Consider the following 21678-nt stretch of genomic DNA (forward strand, 5'->3'; position numbering starts at 1 on the left):
CGACTATATTTTTTTTAGAGAAGAGCGGAGATTGTCAAGTAGATTTTAAGATGCTAGTACTGTAGGTCAGACCAGGGGTGTTAGTCTGCCCCAAGGGGACCTGGTGCCAGAATGGCCAATGGCCCCCCACTCCAAAAAAAAAAACACATTGAGGAGTGGGGGTTTGAACATCGAAGATACAAACTTCGGGGGTGTTAAAGCCCCTGCGTCCCCCCTGGAATTTCTGAGCATGGGGTGCTTTGCACTTCACATAAATTTCCCCATTTCCTCAAAAGGCCAAAATGACTTTCTTCTTTTTAGGTCTAAGAAACTGAAGGGTAATAACAATAATAACGATAATAATAACGATAATGATTGTTGCAAAATCTGACACTGTAATGGATGCAAGGAAGTTTTCACATAAGGAAAATCTTATCACATGTGTGACAATAGAAAAGCCAGGGGGGCTACCCCCCACTGTGCAGTCGCACCCCTAGCGTCTCCTACATGTTTGCCATTGGGTCACATCCCAATGTAAGTGTTACAGATGTTTTTTTGTTTATTTTAGAAAAGTGTAGAAGAGTTCATACAGTAGGTCATAAGAATTATAACAAATCATTTCCAAAATTCACACACACACACACACACACACACACACACACACACACACACACACACACACACACACACACACACACACACACACACACACACACACACACACACACACACACACACACACACACACACAGTAAGAATACAGTGTCCTGTGCATAGCTGTTGCTCTCTTAAGGAGCCCTAATACAGGCTATAATTTGACCACGATCTTAATCAATAAAGCTACTTTGAGTGATTGTAGTAAGGGTACAGTACTGTCCTTTTTCTTATTCACATTATTTACAGCATTTAAATAACACTGCCTTTAGCCAGCAAGCTCATCCTAAAGCACGTTCATCGTAAAACATTCTACGAACGAAATAAATACAGATACAAATACTAGTAAAAAAGAGAAGATTTTAATAGCTATGCAGGTTACAACTCACAATGTGTAGTACAACTGAGAGTGAAGACCTACACAGTATACACACTCTCTCTCTCTCACACACACACACACACACACACACACACACACACACACACACACACACACACACACACACACACACACACACACACACACACACACACACACACACACACACACACACACACACACACACACACACAGAGTGAGAGGGAAAGAGAGATTGAGAAAGAGGGTGGGCAAGAAATAGAATCGCTGTCGGGTATAAACCATGCATATCCAAAACTGTTCCTTTTTTATTAAAACATTTTTTATGAATAAAACGTGTTGTGAGCTTGTAGACGTGCTATTTTCACTACATTTGTATGACAAAATAGGGCATTCATTTGCGGGAAAAACTACTTTAAAACCTGAAGTATGGAGATACGCGGTTTCTGCCCGACAGCGACGATATTCAAAGGAATTGCCAGCACTCAAGGAGAGGGTCCTTCAGGTACTTTGGTTAATAGGCACGGTCAGCTAACAATCAACGTGCGCGTTTCGGCACAAAGCTTTTCTTCAGCGTTAGCAAGAGTTATATTCCCACACAGCAGCATTGCATAGCTGAAAGCCCTAAGTATGAGCTCCAATCTGCAGAAAGCTCTAAGCCTCCAGAGATGTGCGTGGAAGGGGAGCCAGGGGTCAGCCCGTCATCTTCAATACATCAGGGACAGCTTAACATCTGGGTAACATTACAATTGGGTTGAGCGCCCCCCTCCTCAGCAACCAGAGGCAAACATACAAATGCTCTTCAGAACAAGTCAGAACACTAGGCTCTCCACTTTGCAACAATCACTCACATCAAAATTAATGTTTCATTGAGAGAAAGTGTCCTGTACTGTAGCTGGAGTGGCCCAGGCTCGAGCCCTGGATGTGTCCACCAACAGTTCGTTGAAGTGTCCTTCAGCAAGCCTTTGAACCGTACTGTACCTACCACTGCAAGTCATAATAATAGACAGTGGCCAACTGGCCAATTAAGATTATTAATCCCAAAATGACAAAATAATATAAAGAAACATTGTGTGCAATACATTATTTACTAAATGCACACAGTCCCAGACTGATTGTACAGGCAGGAATATGGATACTGGTAATAGCAAATATAGTATATATTATACATGTATAGGATATTGCATTAAATTCTAAGCGATTTGAAGTGCTTTAAATACATGAAGAGACCTGTAAGGTGCTGGGCCTATCATAGCACATGACTGGGTCTCCAGTCCTGTCCCGCCAATTAGCTCCTACAGTATGTAAAATTGTGGGGCATCATTTTTACAAACAAGAAAATACATTTCAAATTTCCAATAAAGTCCTGTGCATTGTCACCAACAAGATCACATTTGCCTGTACCATATAATAAGGCCAACATACCGTTGAATTGTAATGTCTACTGATTTTCATTCTACAGGAGGCCAAGGACAGAGCATGCCCCTAGCTACATCGATGGGGTTGCACTGGAGAGTGTCAGGGATTACAAGTTCCTTGGCATACACATCGCTGAGGACCTCAAATGGGCCACACACCACGCACATCTGAAAAAGGCTCTGCAATGCCTGTACTGCCTCCAGCGCCTGAAGAAATTCAGTGTGAGGCCTCAGGTCGTTCTACAGCAGCACCATCGAGAGCATCCTGACGAACTGCATGCTGGAATGGGAGCTGCATCGCCCTCGAACCGGAAGGCACTACAGAGGGTGGTACGGATGGCCCAGCGCATCCCCGGAGGTGAGCATCCCTCCCTCCAGGGAATATACAAGAAACCTGGGTAGCCAAGGCTGAGTGGATCATCAAGGACACTCACCTAGCCAGCCACAATCTGTTCACGCCGCTGCCGCAGCCACGGCCAGGCAAGCGATACCGATATATCAAAAGAAATTCCACTATTTTCTACCTAACTACACCAACAAGCTGTAGGACAAGTGCTGAGCCCCACCTGTCGGCAGGCTGTCCTGACAACACAGGCCAACATACGGGATTGCTTTTTGTGTATAGTGTGCTCTGCTGCTACTGCACTGCCACTTACTGTACAGTATGTGTACAATGACATGTCTGATATCTTCTGCTACATATTGTCTCATCTGCATGAGAAACTAGCCATTTAACTGCACAATGTTATTGCTATGTTTATTTTTTACCATGCACCTTATATCTGATAGTATATCTGCAGCTATTTTAACTGCCTCATTCCGTTGCCTTTTCTTTTTTAACCATGCACCATATGTATATATTTTCCTCGGCTTATATTAGTAATATTTGACATATCTGACCTGTTTTCCGTGTTTCTTTCTATCGCTATTCTTTTCCTTTCTCTTGAAAACTGCAAATGATGGGGAGCTTGTACGACAAACTATTTCATACCAACAATTTATTTACACCTCTAAACCTATGATGTGACCATAAAATTGTATTTGTTGATATGGTAATATTCCAAACCTGTAAGTGAAACTAACACAAACGTCCTATGCATCCTCTACTGAACTTCAACCAATATACACCAAATAAGGCTACAAACATTGTAGTTAAAAATAAACATATATGGTAATGCTAATTTAATTTAAATACCATGCAGTAAACTTATATATCTGACAATCTTAGCATTGGACCACAATGGAAACAAGCCCCCTGGTTCTTTTTGTGTTATCCTGTAAGCATAACCTTTGACTGTACTACCTGTACTGTTAACAAACCTGATAATACAGTATTCAATCAATCAATCAATGCAGTATACTTATATATGACAATTTTAGCATTTGATTGAGGCACCAAATTAGGCTACAAACAATGTACGCTTTTAATTGTAGCGTGGTTCCACTTGGCATAACCACTAGTCTCGTCCTCTGGTCGATTCTTCTAACCAATAATCAAACCCACTGGAACCACTATACACGTCTGCCTGTGCCCAATTAGGCAGCAAAAATCTAATAATGCCTACCGCTTCTCACTCTGTTAGTATGGCACTGTTGGGATACCATGTGGCTGTAGTGAAGTGAACATCCTTGTAGCAGACTAATCCTGTGCCCCCCCTCCCCTCTCCTGGCATGGTAATAGTCATCCCCAAGCTCAGCCAACTAGCCCTGGCTCTCAGCCTGAAAACAAGGGGCTATTTTCAGCCTCAATAGCAGGAAGCCAGCAGCTCCAATACATGGAAGGGCTTAAATACGCCACAGAGAAATAAGGAGAGAGAGAAGGAGAGACAGAGAGAGAGAAAGGCCGGTTATAACCCTGTGCCCCGGGAAAGCGTCTCTTTCTTTGGAAGCCCTGATAAAAGCTGGAGAAAAGGCCTTTTCCCCACACAAGTTCTCGTGCGTTTAATGTGAGGAAAGGGTGTGTACCGTGACAGCCAGTGACGCCGAGATAACAATATGTGTACAAAAAAAAAAACTCACAAGCTCTCTTTGTTTGATACACAAGACAGATTGGTTTTCGGCAGCTCAGTTAGTTACACACTGCAAGAAAATGTCCACCTTAACAAGTTTGTCAAAACTAATAGTTGAGAAATCCTGCAAATGAGTTGTGATTGTTTTCATTTGCTCAGAATACAAAACACTTGATCAATTTTTTATTTAATCCAGAGACGTAATGTTGATTCTAGCCGAACGATCCACCTAGTTTCAAGAGATCTCTTGAAAGTGCAATGAAACAAGAGTGCAATTATCTCTCTGTATTGGCAGATTGGGGAAAAAGTAAAGATAAACCCATCTTAAAATTGACTTTTAGCAGTGTGTGGTCATTGTGTTGTAGTGTTAGTGTGTAGTGCAGTGTATTAAAAAAAAAACCAAAAAAACATTGTGACCTAGCGAAGGCGGCCAATTCCCAATTTACCTCCCAGACACACCACATTTATTTGTGAAACATTAGGCTTACTTCAGTCGGCTGAGGGGAAACCGTGGCATTTTGACAAACTAACCAGTCTTCAGAAGCAATAATGTAATTGTGTAGGACGCTAACGACTTACCCTCTACCATGAAAAGGCAAAGCGAGTGAGAAACAAGCTTATCCCCATTTCATATACTTGGAATTGACCGTCTGAATTGCTAATACACAGAATAAACAGGAGCCAACTCTAACTGTTCAGTGTGTAATTATGGACACTTGAATTATGTGCTTTCTCTTTGAATGGCATTGCGGATGCATTCCATATATAGGATAATCATTGCCATTGAAAAACAAAAACAATAAACACCCATCTCTCTCTCTCTCTCTCTCTCTCTCTCTCTCCTCTCTCTCTCTCTCCTCTCTCTCTCTCTCTCTCTCTCTCTCTCTCTCTCTCTCTCTCTCTCATCCTCTCTCTCTCTCTCTCTCTCTCCTCTCTCTCCTCTCTCTTCTCTCTCTCTCTCTCCATGTCTGTCTTTACTCTACTACGCAGTAAAATGAGGAATGTTGATTTAACCCTGAAAGTGTAAAGACTTAAGGATCAATTTTTACGGTTAAATCAACACTCCAGACTTTACTGTGTAGTTATTATAATAAGCGGAGGTACCTTTTCTCTGGTTTGCACGGCATTTCACAATTATGAGTCTCAACAGGGAGCGTTCATTAATGTTATGCTAATTTTCTCTATCCAATTAATCCCCCCTCCTCTTTCTTTCTCGCTCTCCCCCTGCCGTTCTCTGTCTCTCTCTCATTCCCACCAGCTCCATCTCTCCCTCACTTTCTCTCTCTCTCTCTCTCTCTCTCTCTCTCTCTCTCTCAATCTCTCACTCTCGCTCGCTCTCCCTCTGTCTCTCTCGTTCTCCCACTTGGAGCGAGATCCTAGCTGTCCATCAACTGTGGATAGAAAGCACAAACAAAGCCTAGTGAAATAATGACTAATGTATTCAAGTCGCTCATACCTCCCATTTCCACCCAGTGTAGCGCCACTGTCAGCCAAAAAAACATGTATCTTACAAACAAGGAGATTTTCAGGAGGGGAGAAAGAGGGTGCTTATTTTCTCACTGATGCCTGTGAATTTTGTGAAATGATGCCATGGCGTCTAGGGGCCCAAGCGTTATGAAATTTGCGTAGCACACAAATGTCCACGTAAAATGTAGAGTTTACCTAAAAATAAATAAATATATAATTTACACAGTTACGTGGTATTTCCATGGCAGCAGATTTTAGGTTAATAAATGGAGTCAAAATGCAACAGAAAGGTAAACAAGGACATCCATAACGTGAACACGTAATTTGTGGATTTTATGCACGTATATATTTCCTAATTCGACAATACGTATGACGGACTTCAGTTAATGTAATGTAATTACCCCGGCCGATATTTAACCATGAATTGTCTATAATGATGAGCGCTATGGTTTCTGGTAGAGACTATCTGAGGTTTAGTTTGAGACAGTAATACCATATGATTGGGGTTGGTTGTGGCTGGCTACCGTAACAGACATAGATACACAAAGACTGTCATAGATAGCCCCTTTCAGACATGCAGACAAACACACATATCCCCTTCTCTTGTACACACATACACACACGCTGCGCGCGCCACACCAACATTTCGTTACTTGTATGAGTGAGTGACAAATAAACCCTCATGTATCTTGAATCTCTGACACACACAGACACACACACACACACACACACACACACACACACACACACACACACACACACACACACACAAACAAACAAACCCATCCACCCGCAACACTCTGTCCAGCCATATCCTCACAGCAAACACACAGAGTTGCAGTGTGAGGGCTTACCCTGAGGTAGTTGAGGGTGAAGTTATTCAGGCCCATACGAGTGATGTTTTTGGACAGTTGTTCCAGCACTTGAGGGTCCTGTGCCTGGAGGAGAAGGGAGGGTGGAGAAAAGGAAATGAAGCGTTTCAAGAGAACCATGCAATTGATGTGTGGGCAATTAAAATGTGACATTACATTTTGCAACCAAAAGAGGTTTAATTGGGCTCCTTTGCATAGTAGAATATGAGCATGTGAGAATTGAGCCTTGCCAGACTTTCAAGTGCAGAGAACCTGACTTGTTCCCCATTATTTGATTTAGGCACCAAAATATGGACAAACTGACGATTGCTGCTATAAACAACATACTAGACGTAATTTTACAGAGTTACTTGAAGGTGCTTATTTTAATGAATAAAACGCTATTTTAACCAATCTGAATGGTACTGATAACTTTTACATCTGTATTTGTTGGAGGTGGACTCCCTACTCTTCAATTGAGACATTCTAGGACACCTACTGGTTAACATGTAGTACTGCCTGAAGTTCATAGCACAATATCTCCCCTGACCTTGTAGGCAGAGCAGTAGACATGTCTCTAATGTGGGAGATGGGTACAAATTCCAGACATTATGGGCAAATTATGGACTACCGCTTTCATCTACAACGTTCATCTCATTTTACCAGTTAAAAGTACAGGAGGAAGTAAAAACACATGGGTGAAGTGTGATTGCACATTGCAGTAGCCTGTGAAACAGCCAGGTTGATCTGCATTATACTGTGGGAAAACAAATAATACATGTAAACAGAAAAACAAATTTAATAGTGTCTGTTTTAATATGAATTGTGTCTAGTTACATGGCTCTTCTCGCTAGCTGTTCAAGCAATAAGCAGTGGAGGAGAAAAAAAAAACTGATATTGACAGAGAAAAAAACAGCAGGGAAGGAAGCAGAATAAGCACGCTCGCGTTCACCACCTTATGAAAAATGCATCATTCTATCTCCACTCACATCTCGCTGTGGAGGGAGTCGAGAGGGAAAACAACGAGTCATCCCTTAATGTCCACGCAAGATAGGTGAGAGAGAGGGAATCGAACCAGCGCGTGTTCCTCAGTTTGGTTGGAATCAGAATCAGGATGATTGATGATGTACTGTAAAGGGATGAATTTGTGACCTTCCCGGCTGAATTCAGGTGGGAGTCACAGAAAACACATTTTTCTATGCACTGCGGGAAAGAGGTGATTCTTAGCTCACCGATGAGTACAGCAGGTCACGTATGAATTGTTGACCTTGACGCAGGGAGCTATTGACTACTAAATTAGTAGAATGCACAACTCAGGGCTTATGGTTCACGGACAAAAGGACCTAACATTCAATCTATGGGGACAGCATAGCGTGCAAGTCCAAATAGAGGCTGAGGCAGTTAATGCTGTGAATGCTGAATACAAATTAAGTCAGAACGTTGTTTATTTTAGCGGGGTAAAATAGCGCTCCCAGTCCTTGAGAGATTTCTCCAGTTTGCTGTCATAACCGTGTTTTGGAAAACCATTCTTGCATTTCAACATTTGTTGAAAATGATTCAAATTTTGGCAGGATGAATTCACCTGCTTAATATTACACCATTCTGGCACAGAAATACAAAGTGTCTGGGCGTACTGTATGTGAGGAGGTCGATCAATGTGTGTGTGTGTGTGTGTGTGTGTGTGTGTGTGTGTGTGTGTGTGTGTGTGTACAACCACACTACCGTGTGTTTTGTGGACATACATGTGTACACCATCACTGCAAGCAGGCCCCTCAAACCGCACTATTCCCATTTCCCCAGATGTGTCCGTCTCATCTTTCATTAGCAGAGCTCACCATCAAAAGCGTGAGCTCACACTCGACACACATCACTCCCCTGGCTGTGAAGATCTGGCCAGGACCCACAATTCCTCACTCTCCAGGAATTAGTGTGAATGCCCAGAGGGGCCAATTTAATGGAGCGTGGGTTTCATATGAAGATTTGCCCAAAAAATAGGGGTGGGTAACACAGGGAAAAAAACGATCTCTCAAACATACCTTCAGGTAAACAGGGGTTACATATAAAGTGTTGCTTAAGAAATGTTACTTATTTTTTTTCTCCACCAAGGGAAGCAGCCACATGCATGGCAAGCAGACAGGGTGCACATGTATACATAGTTGCTGCTGGGGAATACAACACACAACAACAATGTCTGTAATTTTCTCTCCTTTTTTCTTGTCTTTTATGTGATTTCCATTTAAATGGTCAGTTGTGCAAATGCCATGATCTTTGGGCCATTGAAACTATTTAACCACTCTCACCCTGGAGTCCCTATTTTGGGCAGGACATTATAGGTGAAAAACGTTTTCAAAAATGATTAATAATTTCTAAAATAGCAAAATTATAATCTCTCGATTGGTTCTGTTTGATATTTGTTGTTCGACTAAATATATACTGTAGGGCTTAAGTGGTTAAAAGCCCCATTGGGTGAGTGAAAATAAAGATGGGTTACCGCTAAGTTTTTTATATATAAAAAAAAATTACTGAAGAAAATATTTGTTTGGTTTGTAGGCATTCCTCTACAGCAGGGATACAGTATGGTACATATGTTAGCCTACAAGTCACAGTTAAATATGGCTTAAGGAGCACAGGGGAATTTCTGCTAGATGTACCTAACAAACTCCTCAGTCCCTGGGACTAGAACGTGTATCACACTTTGAGGAATTAAGCACATTATTCATTTGACCTTGTTTTCTCTCTCCCTCTCTCTCTTGACAGCCGAGCACCCATTTTCATCGTCAGTGTCCTTTGATGTCTGCAAATAAATTGGTTTGTAAAAAAAAAAAAAGATAAATCCTGCAAACTGCTTTGTTAGCGTTTAAATTCAACGTGGTTATAAATCACTTCTAAAACATCCTCTTGGTGCCTAGTTACTATTCAAAACCAGACATTTTGAACGACCTCGGGAGACGAAGTTGTCGCGTGTTGATGATGTCACACTCACGTGCATAGCCAGGATGCTGCGGGGGATGAGTTCTCGGTACTGCCTGATAGTGAAGTGCCACGTCTTGATCCTCATCAGGTCATCGAAGGCAAACTCTAGAATCAACCGACCCTCAGTACACACCTGACACACACACACACACACACACACGCACACACACACACACACACACACAAGAACAACACAACGTTAACCACATTAGCCTTTGGCATCCCTATTTTGGAAGAATTAAAAAAAATCTAAAAAAATAAGAACTTAAAAAATATATATATATTTATCATACAAACCCAAAACGCATCGCATAATAATGTGTTGTGAGCTTGTAGATCTACTATAGTGTATATATTATATATACTAGGGCATTCACGAATAGTGATTTTTTGTATTCGACTTCAAATACCTAAAAGTAGTCGAATATTAGATTATTCGCAGGTGAAATAGCATAGATATTTTTATCTTATACAAACATTAAAATGCCGTGTTGCAAGCCTTGAAAACAACCAGCAAGTAAAGGGTTAACTAATGTAGGCGGGACAAAAGGCGGGGTTCGTGAAATAATATTCATCGATTGGCTGTGAGCACACTGGGCAAGACCTGGGCTGTTGGTTGTCTAGGCCCTCATTGGAAACAAGACCGCAAGGACTTTCATGAAGGGACCTGTTAAAGGAATTATCCTTATCCTTATCCTTAGGCGGAAGTGGTTGAATTTAGCAGAAGTACCGCCCAAGGAAATGACGTCGATGCTTTACAAATCTGTTAACATTCTCCGTGAATGAAACGAGTGTTGTGATGATTGGTCAAAAAAGATTGTTTCCGCGGGAAACATGTACAACGGAAGTACTGTCCACTCAGGACTTCCGTCACACTCGCTGGTTTAGGTCGTGACCAGGCTCTTCTCTTCGCAGATGAGTGAGGCTAGAGGCTTTTTACATGGCAGCTGTGTGTTCTGATTGGACTAAACCCTGAGTAGCATATCCGGGCGGAAATGCTACTCTATTGAATCATAGCAGACTTACAATTTACAATGCCTCGCGGACGGACGCGTTGTGAACTTGCAGATCTGCTATTTTTGATGCACAACGCCGTCTTATGACGGAACATAGGCACAACAGCGTACATGCTGCCTTTGGTTCAATGAATGAAGTGAAACTAACAAACTCATTCATTCAGTTTATTTAACATGGAATAACTCAGAAAATGATTGTTCTATCCTATCTATGTTCGACAACAACCACAGTTATATCCCTCCTTTGTTCGTTACAAGGCTAAGATGCGTTATGATTACATGCTCTAACAGCAGGCTATAAATACAAGATCAACTTCACTCCAATACGAGTCGCGAAACGAACAAATTATTGTTATTTTCCGACCAAGTGGAGCTTACTATATCATCGTGCTTGCGGTGTGTGTCCCATATTTATGGTCTCTTTCCGTCTGTGTTCACGCTCTCATTCTCTCATTGGCTCGCCGGCGAGAGATTGCGCCTGATCCCATTGGTTCACCGATCTGTCCGTCAACCCCCGCCCCGTTAACACAACATTACGAGCGACGCCCACTGCACTCTGGTTGGTTGCGAAATGAAACACTTCCTCATACCGAGTACACCGACCCGCTGGGCCAGGCTTTTATTTTTTAGCAAAACTAAGCAATAAAAGCCTGGAGATCGAGGCGAATCTGCGTTCGCCTCCAGCGTTCGCGCGTCTTACTTGTTAATAATGCTGCACGCTTGCACCTTTGTTGGATAAGCATAAGATAAAGTTGAATATGAAACATGACATCACCGCAAGAGCTACTGTAAAGAGTGTCCTACCAAACTGTGGATATACTCGGCAACAGGAATGAGTGACTGCTACTGCACCACATGGCTACCCTGGACGTCACGACATGTCTCCAATCTAACTTGTTAAACAAACTGCAGTAATAAACTCAGCAATAGTAGGTAAAGTAAAGTATTTACACACTGTTGTCAGCATTGAGCTTGCTTTTATAAAATCTTTCTGGAGTGCTGCTGTTTTAACGCCCCTCCCGAAAACGTCACATACTACACGTATGAAACGATTTGACAACAATCAACCATGATTGGATTAGGAGGACTACCAACACCAGAGCTCACAGCTGCATATCTGCTGTAGATATATTGCCACTGCTTAATAATAAAAACATATATATATATATATATATATATATATATATATATATATATATATATATATATATATATATATATATATATATATATATATATATATATTACAAATAATATCAGCGAATAATTGACTTTGATGTACAGAGTCTAATAGTGGTTTTGATATTCGATTATCCGAATATTCGATTATTCTGTGAATGCCCTAATTATATATACCCCTATATACAGTACCAATCCTCCTTGCGACTAAGTATGAACCCAAAGGGCAAAGGTACTGGCATGATTTTAATCAAAAGACTGGAAGTTTGTTTTTTGGTTTTCTGTTTTGTTCAAGGAGTTGTAGCGTAGAGGACGCCATCATGCTGCCTGGCGTCATTCAGAGCATCTGTCCTTGGGCCTCACTACCATCCAGCTCTGGATAAAATGTGAAAATAAATGTAATCTGGAGGAGGGTGTTTTGACGCCAGAAACAAAAGAACTTCAGGTCAGAGAGAGTTGCCAATTAGGAGGAAAGAGAGAGAGAGAGAGAGAGAGAGAGAGAGAGAGAGAGAGAGAGAGAGAGAGAGAGAGAGAGAGAGAGAGAGAGAGAGAGAGAGAGAGAGAGAGAGGAAAAGAGGGGAGAGAGAGAATTAGACAAAGAGAGAGAGAGAGGGAAAAAAAACATATTTTTTTGCCCCTTTAGCTGAATTCAGCACTTGCCGGGGCCCTTGCGCTTCTCCATGTTTCGTTGCTGTGACAACCAGAGAGGGAAAGAGGGAGAGGGAAGAGAGAGAGAGAGAGTCAGACAGACAGACAGACAGACAGACAGACAGAAAGACAGAAAGACAGACAGACAGACAGACAGAGAGACAGAAAGAGTGAGACGGAGAGAGAGAGAGATGGAGCGCATGAGAGTGAGAAACGGATCACCAGAGAGATGGAGAGAGCGAGGCAGAGAGAAAGCTAGAGTGAGAGAGAGAGAGAAGATAGAGGGAAAAAAAAATCAGCTGATTAGTTGGCATGGCAACCGCAAAGATGTAATCCCACCAGACACAGTCTAATCAATGCCCCCAGCGCAGATGGTCTCCTGAGGATCAACAAGAAAGAGGCTGGCGGGCATACAGACCCCCCCCCCCCTCCCCCGCCCGCATCACCCCCACTGCCCCCCACCATCCATCCATCCACCCACCCACCCCCAACCTAACCAAGTGCCCCCCCCCCCCACCTCCCCTCTAGTCACGTGCTCCTCTGCTCACTCCAGCGTGCTGCAAAGACAAACAAACAAACAAACAAACAAACAAAATGTACAAGAAGGCAGCTTTGCTCCAAAAAAAATGCCTCGGTACACTGGATATCTCACCTCCTCTCCTCTCTGCTATCTCTGCTTTCAAATGCAGCTACTGTGCAAAATGTCTCACTGGATATAAATGGGTTCATGGTGCAGTCTTAAATTAGTTCACCCCACGGAAGTTGTAGGTATATATATATATATATACTGTAGGTAGAGTTTCCTTCCAAAATGAAGTGAGGTATATACTGTAGGTACAGTTTACTTCCAAAAGGAAGTTAGGGTACAGTGTACTTTCGACATGAAGTTAAGTATATAATCTAAAGGTAGAGTTTACTTTCAAAATGCAGTTAAGTATATCAATATACAGGTAGAGTTTACTTTCAAAATGAAGTTAGGTATATATACTACAGATAGAGTTTCCTTCCAAAATTAAGTCAGGTACAATTGGTAAATGTGCAGTTTACTTTCAAAATTAAGTTACTGTAAGTGCATTCAAGTGTAGGTAGAGTTTCTTCCCAAAATGAGACATCCACCGGGAAAAGGGGTCACCTCCTGCAATTATGAAATGATCGATCCACATCTAATGTTTATGTAGTTTATTTACTACGGTCATTATCTTTTTTAAAGATACGACAGCAGCAAAAATAAATCTCAACCCTGTTATTACAGACAGGAGTCTATTCTGTATACACAGTAAATGATGATTTCTCCAAATGAACCTTCTAGAGGGTTTGGAACATTTGCATTCAATGTCCTGTAGATTGTTTGCAAAGTGCTGCGCAAACATTGCAAGGATTTGTCCAGCGGTGGTCTTGTTTAAGGCACGTAATTGTGGATTAGACTAAAATAGAATTAAAAAGATAATCCTTGGTGTGTAATGGACAATGAAAACATCTTTATTAATTTTTTTTAAACTTTGACGCAAACAGCTGGTTTCCTACTAGAATCTTTGACCAAGATTCTAGTTTCAGAATGGCTGCCGAATTTCAGACTAACGCCTGACAAGACTTCTCAACCTTTGTGACCTACAAAACCAAAGCTGTGCAGATTTGTGACACCCTGCTGTAGTTGTAAACACAGAGTAATGGGCATGTTTTGGCAAATTTACTACAAAATGTTTTAAAAGCTTGTAATTTTTCATTATTTCACAAGAAGAAAAAAAACATTGGGATTAAACAATATTATTAACATAAACATTAACATTAGCTCAAAGATTAAGTCTCGATTATATATATATATATATATATATATATATATATATATATATATATATATATATATATATATATATATATATATATATATTAGTCTTAGTCTCCTTAGTGTGTAATGAACAAAATGGACCTGAATGAGTGGAAAGAGCAGATCCCTGCAGTCGACTAAAAGCCCCACATCTACACTCTACAGCTTAGGTGGAAATGAAGGCTTTACGTGGTCATTTACGCTGAGCGACTTTGATGAGCTCTGGGCCCTTGAGACCTGTTTAAAGTATTATTTTTATCATTTCAATATGGAACAATTAGTGAAAAAAATAAGCATTCCCCCCCTCCCCAGCGCTGTTAAATGTTTTGTTTTTTCCCCTGACAGCAAAAAAATAAGTTCAATTACTGTATGTTTAAAAGGTGGAACAATTTATTATTTTTCATTTTCCAGTTACTGCAGCCTAAACTTAAACAGTATTGTGGCATCCACTTACTTTCCTATTGATTCCTTTCTGTTTCTCTGTCATTGCCTGTAGTTTTCCTGCTGTGTCATTATACATTGTCCACTACAGTGTCTTGAAAATGTAACTGTGCTTTACCTGCCTCTCTACAGCACTGTTTCCCAAACACTGGGTGGGGACCCATTTGTGGGTCGTCGATACATTTTCGTGGGTCTCGAGTTAATATCACTTTATTTGCTTCCTAAAATTTGTCATTAGTTATCATAAGATTAAGATTCTATAAGATTTTCTAAAGATTTCCACAAAATTTCACACATTTTCAAGAGACACTTTTCAAAAAGAATAAATAAAATAAAAATATTCCCTAAATTAGAAAACAAATGTTTGAGGTTTGGGTCCCGGTCTTGAGCTAAAAAGTTTGGGAACCACTGCTTTACAAACCCTGTTCTATCTGCAGCAACTGTAATCCTTATTTTCCGTAATGCATTATCATTCCAACTGTACTTACTCATTCACTCTGTAAGCCAAGCCTTGTCATCTTTGCCTGTATAGTATGCATTTCTTAACCACTTCAACCCTATTTACTTTGTTGACCGGTGTCCCCCAGGGGTCTCTACTTGCCCCCTTACTTCTTTCCCTCTACACCAAATCTTTTCGCCAAAAATAGCCACGCTCGCAGAATGTTGTGTTATGTGGTGCATTGTGAGCTTGTAGATCTGCTATTTGAGGCAAATGATCGCCTATTGTGACATAGGGATGTGGTAATAATTGTAATAATTGAAATTTGTCTTGGTGCCACTGGTGCAATAACACGCCATGAGTAGCAGCACAGAACAAAAAAAACGATCCAGACAGTATTTTCCAGTGGGAAAATTCAATGAGAAAACTAAATGTATTTCTTCACAGTAAAGGCCTGATTAGTTAAAAATCTGACATTACTTCTAAAATGTCCATAAACAGCATTCATCCAAACAGCGTTCTCTTATGAAAAATGAAAGGAGGCTGAGGAGGAAAGTCCCCTTGAATTAAAAGCAGGCCCATTAAAAGGTACGGCCCCTCACAGAGAGTCCCCATCGATTTAAGAGCAGGGTCATAAATCTTCCTCACCAGAGAGAGACTGGATCAGGGGAGCTCTGACTCTGAGGACCAGTAGAGAATTACGCCACAAGGCTCCTCGGGACACTTTCCCATCCTGTACCTTTGCATGACATGTATTTTTTATACATAATATAGCCTACAACAGTGGTTCTCAACTTGTGGGTCGGGACCCCCAGGGGGGGGGGGGGGGGTCCCCACATGAGTTTTGGGGGGTCCCCAGATGACAATGCAGTTACAATTTAAGGACTTTTAAGACATTTTTAATGGCAATTTTTGTTTTGAAAAAGACCATCACTGCATCAAAAGTAATCAACAAACTATACGATAAAAAACATCAAACATTTCAAACATGTCAAAAGTGTCAAATAATATAAGAAAGAGGGGAAAAAATTGTCACAACGAGGCGTTGTGAGCTTGTAGATCTGCTATTTTCACAATTTTTATCTGTGGAACCGAGTCAAACTAAATGCAATGCCTCAACTCCTACAATTCCAAGTGCTTGTCAGGTTTGGAGGTACCCAGTTCAAATATGATTATTTTGGGGGGTCCCCAGTTCAAATATGATTATTTTGGGGGGTCCCCAGTTCAAATATGATTATTTTGGGGGGTCGCCGCCTAAAAAGGTTGAGAACCGTTGGCCTACAACAGTGATTATCAACCTTTTTAATTTCAAGGACCCCTAATTTGAAACAGTATGCATTAGGCCATGGACCAAATTTGATTTAAGAAAAAAGAATTATCACTGGTACCCAAATCTATAAGAACGTGTCCATTCTTAGACATGATTTAGTCTGATATGGTCTGTAATTTGGTCCAGAAATCCTTTACTTTATTGAAGTTTTTGATTCTTGTGATGCACTGTAATTGTTTCTTCTGTTTTATTTTAACTTATTCTTATTTTCTATTATTTTAACGCTTTAATAGGCCTAACCTTTTCAATTGTATTAACATGTCCTTTTGTGTGTTTCTTTTGCACTCTTTTAATGCTCTTAATGTTATTTAAAGCATGTTGAATTGCCTTGTTGTTGAAACGTGCCTTACTGTAGAGATAACAGTGAGACTCTGATCAATGTATCAGTTCTTGTATGCTATCTACTGTAGTTGTATTTACTTGCACATGTAATAATGTTGACAAATAACGCTTATTTTGGCTAGGTACCCCCTCAAGGAGCTCTGGCGGTCCCCGGACCGCGCGTCGAGAACCACTGGCCACCAACACTCGTTGTTAAAATTAGGTCAGTGCATAGGTCCTGATAACCTCTTACAATACTGTAAGTTAACATGACTATGTTAACTCTTTCACTGCCAGACTTATTTCAGACTGTGTCGTCCCAGTGCCAGGAAAAAGGTGCATTTTTCCTCTGTTTGTTTTTTAACATTGAAGTGAATGGAGCAGCAATTTTTTGGATAGCGTTATCTCCTAGTTCCTTTGAGATAAACCAAAAAAAAAAAAGACCAAAAAATTCTGAAAAATTCAAAAAATAATAATAATAATAATAATAATATTTTTTTTTTCATATTTTCGTCATTCCGTCATTGGCCATGATAGCCATAGAGCCATCGGACGGGAATTCCCGTCCGGGGCAGTCAAAGAGTTAAGTGGAAAAACCTTTGCCCTGCATTTTTCCACATCTGCCTTTTATAGCGCCACCAGGAGGCCGACTTATGTAAAGCATTTACTTTTATTACTCCTTCAGATTTTATCCAAATTTCACACAAATCGGTACACATGATCTCTATAGTCATGTGATCAAGACGGAGCTGTTTGACCGGGAGGACGTAGAGGCTTCGTGCTACTCCTCCCGTCCAATACTTGCCCCCCCCCCCCAGTCCGTAGGACTACGTGCAGTGACCGATATCACCCTCCTCACCCACCGGCTTCCCTCCCCCGAACACGTGCCAGCGGTGGGTTGCGCAGTCCAGTACGTTGCTGGTGTTGGACAACAAAATGACAGTTTAAAATAATAAAAGTCTGCACAACAGCAACTGCTCCTCAGTGTTTTGCTTACTTTAAAACCAGCCTGATCTCCAGAGAATACCGTAACATTGCACGGAACAGTGCACTTCATTCCGTGGATAGTCGCCTCGGAACTCCCAAATTGCGTGCATATGTACGGCGAGTCCCACGGTGGGCGTAACCAGTCGCAACACGGAAAAACCCGGAAGCAGAGCAGTCCGCACAATAAAATGTACGATTCTGTGCCTATCGGTACATAACTCAAACGGCGCTGAGTAGGCACAGGCGAATGTCCCACCGTTCAGGACGGTAACTCGTCGCCTTAGCTCCCTCGGTGGTCCTTCACGGGGGGACAATTCGCCTGTGACTGCGCGCCTCCGAAATGGTTTTGTCACAAGGCAGCGCCGTACCATATGCACGCAATTCGGGAGTTCCGAGGCGGCTATCCACGGAATGAAGTGCACTCGTTCCGTGCAATGTTACGGTAATCTCTGGAGATCGGGTTGTTAAAACAGGGGTCTTCAATGTTTTTCAGGCCAAGGACCTGGTCTGCTCTTTTTTCCCTCTACACCTAAACGTCTTTGCCAAAAATAGCCGAACTACAAGCTCACAGCGCGAGGCGTTGTGAGCTTGCAGATCTGATATTTTTGGCCAAAATTCTCCTCAGAAAAGGGATGCTAGGGTTTAAGTGGTTAATGTAAAAAGAAAAAAATCATATCACACAAAGATTTGACGGCCCTGTAGTAACTCTGAGGACCACCTAGGGGGTCCCGAACCCCCTGTTAAAGACCCCTGCTTTAAAACACAGAAATGACATGATACACAACGTTTTGGCCTTCATCAGGTGATGAAGGCCAACTGTGGTGAGCGAAACACTGAGGAGCAATGCTGTTGTGCGGACTTTTAGTCTTTTAAACTGTCATTTTGTGTCCAGCACCAGCGACGTACTGGATGTGCGCAAACCCACTGCTGGCGCGTGTTCGGGGGAGGGAAGCCGGGCGGGGGAGGGTAATATCTGTAACAGCAGTTACAACACACAAAATTATGTTTGGGGAGAAAAAGGGGTAAAAAGAAAAATATGAACATTCTTAACACATCCACCGCCAGAGGTTAATCTCATAATAATGTACTCACCTGCCAAGGTGTTTTTGTTGTTTTTTTGTTTTTTTCATGTCGCCATAGATCTTGTTAAAATCCTTAAGATTGAGCCGTGAACGGTCTGTTTACGTCCGCGAGATCTCCCTGTATCTCCCAGTGAAGACCGCATGTCAAACGGGGCATCCATGTTTGAGTTAGAGCGGATTACGTTAAACAGTGAAATGCGAGGAGAAAAAACTACAGGAAGAGAATTGAGTTTCAGTTTCGTCTGTAGAATGGGAGCGGGCGTGATCGTCGAAACCGGATCCCAAATAATTCTATTTCCTGTCATCAAACCGGAAACGGAAGTGGATCAAAAAAATTCCGAAAGTGCACCCGGACCGCGCATGCGCGAAAAGACCGCAGCCCGTAGGACTACGGGCTCGGCGCTTAACCGTTGGATTTAACGGCCCGTAGAACTACGGGCCCGGCGGTAAAGGTGTTAAAGGGTCTACACCATGAAAATCACTTTTTTCTTGTTTTTTTGTATTTTTTGGGGTCCCCAGTGTCTCTTGTACCCCAAAAAATGTTATTTTTTTTAATTCAGTCATTCCTTCTCATTTCATGGATATCCAGAATGGGCGTGTCTGAACAGGCGATCTCAGAATGGAAATGTTTATGATGTCACAAACATTAATGATGGCAAACCCAATGTTAAATGAAAAGTGCCCGAATCGCTCCGCCCCCCGGAAGTGGGTGAAACAGGCACCTCAAACACTTGGTGGAATTGTTCAAAAATGTTCAAAGTGTTTTTTTTTCGATTTTGTATTTTTCTTAGATGCTTCTTTTTATGCAGAATTTTTCCATTTTTTTTTTTTTAAATAATTTTTTTTAATATTATTTTTTATTAACAGACAGAATTGCTTAGTAGCCCCCCCCTGCCCAAGAGGACGTTTTGGTATTGCAGCTGAAAGTGCTGTATAAGCCAGAGACAATTGACTTGGGATGAGTATATCTGAGTGATGATTTAGGCTCAAACCTTTTGAAAAAGGTTTGAGGGACATACACCATATTAAATATCAAATATTTTTTTTAAATTCATGGTGTAGCTCCTTTAAAACCTTAGTTGTGCATATTTGGTTTTGTATGCCCTTTCCACATGGTTTCAGTTATTATTTGCTATTTGTTATTTCCTATTAGAGGGGTTTGGTGGAATAATGGGTTGCTGCTGAACAGTGATTGCACCGTGTACACAGTAAAATCCTCAGCGTTAATTTAACTCACTGTGGAAATGGAACCAAATGGTCCCCGTAATTGGTTATGTTTGTACACTCTTGGAGTCAAAATAACACTGACATTTTTACTGTGTGTTTATACAGATCCCAGTATAAAAAAAAGAGCTGTTACCTTTGTGACTCTGTTTCCAAATGTGGGAAATAAATAATTGTATAGGATTTTATAGACTTGTTTAATCAGATAAATAGGCTATGCACACGTTCCTATTCAACCAGGTTTTTAAAGCAGGTCCTTGCCTTCCTTGACATAAATTCAACAAAAAACTAGTCTGTATCCTGACGTGAACTCTGTCAATAAAACCTAGTCTGTATCCTAACATAACATTGCTGTCGGGCAGAAACCTTCTCCATATTTCAGCTTTTTATGTTTTTTTCGTATTAATCTTCATCATACAAGAGTCGCACAACAGTAGTGAAAAAAGCAGATCTACAAGCTCACAACAGCTCGTGAGGCGTCGTGAACTTGTACAGTAGATCACCTATTTTCACTATTTTATTTTTAAAATAATAATACAAAAGGAATGGTTTTAGACATAGAAGGTTTTCAACCGACAGCTACGACTAGTGTCAATCTACTAATAAATATAAAAGCTAGCCTGTATCCTAACGTGACTTGTGTCAATCTACCAATAAATACAACCAGCCACACCACACCTCAGTTCTTCAGAAGCGCTGTATACCCGTGATTTAACAACTGATCAAAATGACAATATGTCAATAGAGAGAAATAAATCAACTGAGGAAATAATCAATAGAGAGGAATGAACGTGCAACAGATAAGTCAGTCAATGCACAGAAGACGATGAATATAGAGAGAACCGGCCCTCCAACAAAGGGATTACTTTGGTCATTTTGATGCAAATAAGATAAACGCTGTAATTTTCCACTGTACTTTAAAAGACCAATAATAGTGGACTATGGCCAGGTGAACATTAAATTAAATCTACCTCATCTCACTCCAAAGCAAAATCCACTAGAGGTTCTCTAACAGCTGGGACCACTTTGTCATAACCACTAAGATCTTTTTTTTTATTTTTTTACCTCCATCCCAGTGTGGCTTCTGAAGCCTCCAGCCGGGCAACACTAACCAGGGTCATGCTCTCCGAGCTGACACCCGCTAGCCCCGCTGCACAGAGACCTGCTGGGATGGAGAGGTGCTGCGGTCGCGTGTGGCTCCGGACTGGAGGTCCCGTTGGTCAGATCAACACCCTCTCTGTCACCTCATCAACACCTCAAGTCAACCCCCCCCCCCGCCCCCCTGTCAGTGGTATAAAGTAAGTACATTTACTCAAGTACTGTACTTACACTTTTGAGGATTTTTTTTTACTTTACTGGAGTATTTCACATTTTCAATACTTTAACTACTACTCCACTACATCTCAGAGGCAAATATTGTACTTTTACTAAACTTTTTTATACAATTATTTGACAGCTTTAGTTACTAGTTACTTTT

General features: G+C 41.3%; 1 protein-coding gene across 3 annotated transcripts in view; it reads right to left on the bottom strand.

Annotated features, from left to right (window-relative positions):
* ldb2a (LIM domain binding 2a) overlaps positions 1 to 21678 on the bottom strand; it is a 109543-nt gene that overhangs the window by 14456 nt on the left and 73409 nt on the right. For all 3 annotated transcript variants that reach the window (XM_080416997.1, XM_080416996.1, XM_080416998.1), the window contains exons 4-5: positions 9720 to 9842; positions 6740 to 6823 (exon numbers count right to left, since the gene is read on the bottom strand). In XM_080416997.1, coding sequence (XP_080273123.1) covers positions 6740 to 6823; positions 9720 to 9842 — 207 coding nt within the window. The remainder of the gene's footprint in view (positions 1 to 6739; positions 6824 to 9719; positions 9843 to 21678) is intronic.

Source organism: Gymnoscopelus braueri (assembly GCF_963280865.1).
Source record: "Gymnoscopelus braueri genome assembly, chromosome: 20".
Classification (NCBI taxonomy): domain Eukaryota; kingdom Metazoa; phylum Chordata; class Actinopteri; order Myctophiformes; family Myctophidae; genus Gymnoscopelus; species Gymnoscopelus braueri.